Source organism: Bombina bombina, chromosome 6, assembly GCF_027579735.1.
Source record: "Bombina bombina isolate aBomBom1 chromosome 6, aBomBom1.pri, whole genome shotgun sequence".
NCBI lineage: Eukaryota > Metazoa > Chordata > Amphibia > Anura > Bombinatoridae > Bombina > Bombina bombina.
This window is the reverse complement of record NC_069504.1, coordinates 842,039,746-842,048,075: the sequence shown is the minus strand read 5'-3', so window position 1 is coordinate 842,048,075 and position 8,330 is coordinate 842,039,746. Positions and strand designations below refer to the sequence as shown.

Genomic DNA, 8,330 nt, shown 5'->3' with positions numbered 1-8,330 from the left:
CAGGGTCGCAAGAAGCGTGTGGAAAAACCAAGGCGCAAAATAACTGCCCATGAACTGAGAAAAGTCAAGCGTGCAGCTGCCAAGATGCCACTTGCCACCAGTTTGGCCATATTTCAGAGCTGCAACATCACTGGAGTGCCCAAAAGCACAAGGTGTGCAATACTCAGAGACATGGCCAAGGTAAGAAAGGCTGAAAGACGACCACCACTGAACAAGACACACAAGCTGAAACGTCAAGACTGGGCCAAGAAATATCTCAAGACTGATTTTTCTAAGGTTTTATGGACTGATGAAATGAGAGTGAGTCTTGATGGGCCAGATGGATGGGCCCGTGGCTGGATTGGTAAAGGGCAGAGAGCTCCAGTCCGACTCAGACGCCAGCAAGGTGGAGGTGGAGTACTGGTTTGGGCTGGTATCATCAAAGATGAGCTTGTGGGGCCTTTTCGGGTTGAGGATGGAGTCAAGCTCAACTCCCAGTCCTACTGCCAGTTTCTGGAAGACACCTTCTTCAAGCAGTGGTACAGGAAGAAGTCTGCATCCTTCAAGAAAAACATGATTTTCATGCAGGACAATGCTCCATCACACGCGTCCAAGTACTCCACAGCGTGGCTGGCAAGAAAGGGTATAAAAGAAGAAAATCTAATGACATGGCCTCCTTGTTCACCTGATCTGAACCCCATTGAGAACCTGTGGTCCATCATCAAATGTGAGATTTACAAGGAGGGAAAACAGTACACCTCTCTGAACAGTGTCTGGGAGGCTGTGGTTGATGCTGCACGCAATGTTGATGGTGAACAGATTAAAACACTGACAGAATCCATGGATGGCAGGCTTTTGAGTGTCCTTGCAAAGAAAGGTGGCTATATTGGTCACTGATTTGTTTTTGTTTTGTTTTTGAATGTCAGAAATGTATATTTGTGAATGTTGAGATGTTATATTGGTTTCACTGGTAAAAATAAATAATTGAAATGGGTATATATTTGTTTTTTGTTAAGTTGCCTAATAATTATGCACAGTAATAGTCACCTGCACACACAGATATCCCCCTAAAATAGCTATAACTAAAAACAAACTAAAATCTACTTCCAAAACTATTCAGCTTTGATATTAATGAGTTTTTTGGGTTCATTGAGAACATGGTTGTTGTTCAATAATAAAATGAATCCTCAAAAATACAGCTTGCCTAATAATTCTGCACTCCCTGTACAGTTGATACAGTACAATAATTCCATCCTTGTAGTATTTGGACTATACAGTATATAAAATAAATTACTTTGAAATTTAGACATATGGGGTATTCCAAAAAAACAGGAGAAATCATCTATTTTAAGATATTTTTCTTCAGCTACACTAGTTTTGTAGAATTGATTATAAAGAAAACTGCAAAAAAAATGTTTTTTTTTCATTTATTTCCATTTTCATTATTAAATTGCTATTTATTATTATTTTATAAATCCATTAGGGTATGACAAGAAAGCGGATTGTCTGTTAAAAATGGTATATAATATGTATGAGCTTGGAACATAGATGGTTGTTAAACATATGGTGACTTTTTACAATTCAAAGTCAATAGAAAATGCTGAAAAATAGTATCTAAGACCAGTAAATACAGTAGATTTTCATAATCAACAAATGCATGATAACAAGACAATGCAATAGCACTTAGTCTGAACTTTAAATGAGTAGGTAAATTTCAGTTATGTTTATTTCCACTCCCACTGTATCATGTGACAGCTATCAGCCAATCACAAATTCATATATGTATATTCTGTGAATTCTTGCACATGCTCAGTAGGAGCTGGTGATTCAAAAAGTGTAAATATAAAAAGACTGTGTATATTTTGTCAATGGAAGTAAATTGGAAAGTTGTTTAAAATTGCATGCTCTATCTGAATCATAAAAGTTTAATTTGACTTAAAGGGACAGTTTACTCAAAATATTTCTCCCCTTTAATTTGTTCCCAATGATCCACTTAACCTGCTGGAGTTTATTACATTGTTTACAGGTAGCTCCTTTACCCTTATATTGGCATTTGAAAAAGTTGATTTATCATGTGGTATCCCCACCTATTCTGAAAGTTTGTGGCCGCAGGTCCAAGCTATAGATAAGCTTTGTAAACACAGCCAGCAGAAGACATTACACTCCCAGTGGGATATAGCAGAGATAAGGTAATAAAATGTTTATTTCCCATTGTTCTCTCCAAGTACTGGTGATTGTTTTATGGACAGATATAAGATAAAGAAGCAGGTATATGTGCACAATGTGATACAGTAATGAGATCTGATTATACCTACAAGCTCAACCCATTTTATTAGGTTGTGGCTTCAAAACACAAAATAAGAGCTTTAATATGCACAAATAACCCTTAAAAAGCAACATTTCATACATTTTTACTCTGCAGTTGGTAAAAAAAAGCAATTGTAAACACATTAAAGGAAAAAACTAGTTTACAGTATACTGTCCCTCTGTCTCTTTAAGCTTGTAATATTTGCATCACTATTCCGAAATTACTATCTGTTTAACCCTCATATAGGTGTTAGGCACTAAGTCAAAGCAGGAAGATAACTGTTAGTGATTGGTAGCTATGTGCAACTGTCACCCCTGATTGCTTCACCAGCTATGTTCTGCTCAGGAGCTGCAAGTGGAAAGAATAAGATGTAACCCACTGCAATTAATTCATACTTGTAATATTATTTTAAAGGTAACATTCTGTTACTGTTGCTATAGTATAGGTCAATGTTTCTCAACCAGAATGTCTGGACAACACTCTGCTAGTTGACCCCACAGGGTCTAAGGGGCAGACAAACAATTTACATGATGTATAATATTCCTTATATGTTTTGAGTGCACATTGATATAATCACTAAGATGCCAATGCCATATGAACATGTAACAGGAATTTTTAAAAGTATGAAAAAGTATGTGTCCCAAAGTAATAAAGGGAAGACACAACTGGTACAGGTTTTTTTTTTTTATTTTGTATTTGATATAAGATGGTTTTGTGGTGCTGGAGATTTGAGTACCACTGTACTATTCACACCACACCAATTATGTTTTGTGTTTTCTGGTGTGAGCACGTTATCTAAAGGATTTAGATTGAAGTTTTACATTTTTTTGTGTTTTATACTGATAAGCCCTGCTTTTCTGTGTTGTAACATTCACTGGCTTTACTGGAAATTAATTTGGAAATTCCAACAGTTTTTCCCAGTTACTGATTAGTAAATCTTTTGTTGTGAAATGCTTCAAACTACAAAGAGCCATTCCACATAAATAGCCCCGTCCAGCAGAAACTTCATAGCATCCCTGCAGCATCATGGGGTGCACTGCTCTCTGTCTCACATTACTAGCAGCGCTCGCTGGATCCTACGCCCAACAACCGTAAGTAAAAAAAAGATATAAACCTGATACTCTTTAGCAGAGTACATAAATGTCATAACCTTCCTCAAAAAGCGTTTTGTATTGTATGTAACTGTATATTGTTTATCTGTGTTTACCACTACAGAGCAAATCTGTATATAGAACAATATGCATAAACCTTTCTTCAACTGATTACAAGACATATATATGTGTGTGTGTGTGTGTGTGTGTGTGTGTGTGTTTTCTTTATATAAAGCCTGTATCATTGCAGAATATTATCTATATAGTAAACCATATTAAAACTAAGGAGTTAGTTTATTTAAAGAACTATGTACAATGTGTGTAGGCCAGGGAAGAAGGGCATTCATAGAGATACATCCTATTTAGTTATCAGAATTCTGGGTCCCCTAGGTCCCCAAAAAATTTTATACCCTGAGTACACCTGCAGGCCAATTAACATCTATGTGAGGAACCAAATCAATATAGCAATTATTATAGTGTATAGTGCAAATAGTTTAAAGTAATTTAATGCGGGGCACGACAAAACCTGGAACCAGGGAGCCACTGGCTCCTAGAATTCTACCCCTGGCTCCTAAGTTTTTGGCTTGATCTCCATATATCTATATACACAAATACCACTGTCTGGCTCCTAAAAGTATGTCTGGCTCCAAAATACTCTTACTGGCTCCTAACTTTTAAACAGATTTGTCAAGCACTGGAATGAATCTATATGCAGATTCTTTCATGGAACAGATTTTATTCTGTTTCAAAAGCATGTCACAGGATTTTGCTACAAAGTATACTCTATTGATTTTAATGAAGATATTTTGCCTATATTAACATTTTTGGGTACTTGCCACAAATCTATACTGTATGTCAAGGCTGAGGCTGGTACTCTTGAGGGTTTATGACCTTCTGCTTCGTATTTAATGGTGTTCTTCTTGATATTCACATTTTGAGCCCCTCCCCATTTACCATCCTCTTTGTTAAAACACCTTTGGCTGTTAACACCTTTGAGAAGTAAGGGCGCCACATTGAATGGCTGAGTTTATATTGAAATTGGTAATAATTTTAAACAGACATTAAAATAGTTGTTGAAAATGATCTCGACTTTCAACTGTCTACAAAGGTATCAGGTTTCGTTTTGCACAAACCATATTGCTGCAGCTGAACGTCATGTCAATATTTGTTTAGTTGACACCAAAACCATTGTTTGGCTATTAGAATGCTGATGTTAATGGGCAAAAAATGTATATTTACCTCTACTACATGTAAATAGAATTAAAGGGACAATAAGGTCAAAATTAAACTTATATAGATTGGATAGAGCATGCAATTTTTTAACAATGTTCCAATTTTCTTCTATTATTCTCCTTTAAAGGGACAGTATACACCAATTTTCATATAACTGTATGTAATAGACAGTAATATAAAGAAAAAATATGCACAGATACTGATCTAAAAATCCAGTATAAAACCGTTTTAAAACTTACTTAGAAGCTCCCAGTTTAGCTCTGTTTAAAAGGTAGCTGGAACACCCACTGCAAGTGGGAAGTAGCAGACACTCCCCCTCCCCTTTCTTTGCATATGAAAAAACCCTTTACACAAACAGGAGCAAGCTGGAGTAGGTATACTTCGGTATTCTCCTAAAACTTTGGGGCTTGGTTAGGAGTCTGAAAATCAGAGCAATGTTATTTAAAAATAAGCAAAACTATACTTTTTTTTAAAAAAAAAAAAACTGTATGAGCTATATAAATAGATCATCTACAAAACATTTATGCAAAGAAAAATCTAGTGTATAATGTCCCACTAAGCTGACCAAGATTTGCTCTTCAACAAAGTATACCAAAAGAACAAAGCAAAATTTATAATAGAAGTAAATTAAAACATTAATAATTGTATGCTCTGTCTGAATCATGAATGTTTCATTTTGACTTATATGAATACATAAAAATGATATAGACTCTTATATTCCATACATGACAAACTACCTGTAAATATGAATCTAAAAATATTAAATCATAACATATATTTTAAAAAGAATAAATCATACAGAAATATAGATTATTTATTGTTTAAGACCATGAAGAAATATATATTAAATACTTTCATGATTCAGATAAAACGTTATTTTAAACAACTATCCAATTATCATTTATTGAAGAGTAAATGTTGGTAGGCTCATTGGAACTTAGGAGCGTGCATGTGACTCTGGCAGTCTATGGCAGCACTGTTTGCAACTATGTATAACATTGCTATAAGCAAAGTTGCAAACACTGCTGCCAGATGGCTAGAGACACGTGCACGCTCCTGAGCTCACTGTGTGTTTGACCCCTTTGTGGGGGTTAAACATACAGTAGTCTTGGGCCAATAGTAGTCTTGGGCCAATAGTCTTAAAGGGACAGTCTAGGCCAAAATAAACTTTCATGATTCAGATAGAGCATGTAATTTTAAACAATTTTCCAATTTACTTTTATCACCAATTTTGCTTTGTTCTCTTGGTATTCTTAGTTGAAAGCTTAACCTAGGAGGTTCATATGCTAATTTCTTAGACCTTGAAGCCCACCTATTTCAGATTGCATTTTAACAGTTTTTCACCACTATAGGTTGTTAGTTCACGTATTTCATATAGATAACACTGTGCTCATGCACGAGAAGTTATCTGGGAGCAGGCACTGATTGGCTAGACTGCAAGTCTGTCAAAAGAACTGAAAAAGAAGCAGTTTGCAGAGGCTTAGATACAAGATAATCACAGAGGTTAAAAGTATATTATTATAACTGTGTTGGTTATGCAAAACTGGGAAATGGGTAATAAAGGGATTATCTATCTTTTAAAACAATAAAAATTCTGGTGTAGACTGTCCCTTTAACAGTACATGCTCTAACACAGGGGTGGGCAATTATCGGCCCTCCAGATGTTATGAACTACATCTCCCATAATGCTATTTCAGCCATAATGCTGGCAAAGCATCATGGGAGATGTAGTCCATAACACCTGGAAGGCCAATAGTTGCCCACCCCTGCTCTAACAGATTAGATTTTTTTTTTTTACTATAATGGCCCTCTAATTCCTAGAACATATTTTCTATTACAAAGCTGATTTTATTTTTTAGATTTCCAGTTTAATTCATCTGTACTTGCTTTCTTGCTGTACTATAATTAATTAATTGTATCAATAACAAGTTCCCTGTTCATATGAATTGAATAATAAACTGCTCTAGTCTCTTATAGCATAGACACATAGTTGCATTGCAATATTACAGTTTGAAAAAAACACATTCCTGTAATTCTTTGATAAATTCCTTTGCCTAGCTGTTTTTCAAAATCAGATAAAAGTGGTTGAACTTGAAAAATTGACTGACTTCAATTTAAAGGGACATAAAACCCAAAATTGTTCTTTCACGATTTAGATAGAGAACACAATTTAAAAAAAAAGTTTCCAATTTACTTCTATTGTCAAATTTGCTTCGTTCTCATATTATTCTTTGTTGACGAGGCATCTAGATAGGAAGTGTGCACATGTCAGTAGCACTACATGACAGTAAATAGTGCTACCATCTAGTGCTTTTGCTAATGTATAGCATTGTTGAAAAACTGCTGCCATAAAGTGCTTAAGACATGTGCACACCCCTGAACTTACCTTCCTGCTTTTCAACAAAGGATAACAAGAAAATGAGGACAATTTGATAATTGAAGTACATTGGAAAATTCTTTACATTTGTATGTTTTATCTGAATAATGAAAGAAAAATGTTTTGGTTTTATGTCCCTTTAAATGTAAACAGGTTTTATGTTAGCTTTTTTCATGGAAAAATGCAATAATATTTATTTGACTTTGGAGCTTTTCAGTAAACATTAGGCACACGGTAAAGGTGCAGATAAGAAAAGTACTTGAAAAGCACAAAACTGTTTACATTATAAATCTTTTTAAGAGCTGCTTAAAGGAACACTGAACCCAACATTTTTCTTTCGTGATTCAGATAGAGCATGAAATTTTAAGCAACTTTCTAATTTACTCCTATTATCAAATTTTCTTCATTCTCTTGGTATCTTTATTTGAAATGCAAGAATGTAAGTTTAAATGCCGGCCCATTTTTGGTGAACAACCTGGGTTGTCTTTGCTGATTGGTGGATACATTCAACCATCAATAAAAAATGGTGTCCAGGTTTCTGAACCAAAAAAAGCTTAGATGCCTTCTTTTTCAAATAAAGATAGCAAGAGAACGAAGATAATAGGAGTAAATTAGAAAGTTGCTTAAAATTGCATGCTCTATCCGAATCACGAAAGAAAAAATTTGGGTTCAGTGTCCCTTTAAGCTTAGGTTTTAACAGTGCTTTGCTTACATTTATTTTTGTATTATTATTTTTTACATCATTTACTCACTCTAACCAATATTTAACCATTACTACTTTAATAGTGTGGTATTAAAGTAACATAAAACTCAAAATGATTCTTTCATGATTCAGATAGATTATACATTTTTAAACAACTTTCCAAAATACTTCTTTTATAAAATTTGCTTCATTCTCTTGGTATCATTTATTGAAGAAGCAGCAATGCACTCCTGTGAGCTAGCTGATCACATTTGTAAGCCAATAGAAATCGACATACAAGTTACTGAAAGAGAACTTTTGGGTTTCAGATATAGCATACAATTATCAGTTTTTAGATTTACTTCTAATATCAAATGTACTTAATTATCTTGGTATTCTTTGGAGAGCAAAGCTCTACTGAGGAATAACTGAACACATCAGGTGGGATAGTGACAATCAGCAAGCTCAGAGTAGTGTATTGCTTCTGAGCCTATCTATGTATGCTTTTCAACAATGGAAACCAGGAGAAAGAAGCAAATTAGATAAGAAGTAAATTGGATTTTTTTTTTTTAAATTGCATGTTCTTTCTGAATCAGTTTAATTTTGACTTTACTGTCCCTTTAATGTCATTGCTCACCTGCAAATTTATGTGCACAGCAT

General features: G+C 34.6%; 1 protein-coding gene across 1 annotated transcript in view; it reads left to right on the top strand.

The window, feature by feature from the left end:
* The first annotated feature begins 3,269 nt into the window (after window positions 1–3,269).
* The window catches only part of LOC128663754 (complement C3), a 108,603-nt gene continuing 103,542 nt past the window's right edge, over window positions 3,270–8,330 (top strand). Inside the window, exon 1 of the mRNA XM_053718239.1 lies at window positions 3,270–3,378. Within this exon, the coding sequence (XP_053574214.1) occupies window positions 3,314–3,378 (65 nt within the window). The 5' untranslated portion in view covers window positions 3,270–3,313. The remainder of the gene's footprint in view (window positions 3,379–8,330) is intronic.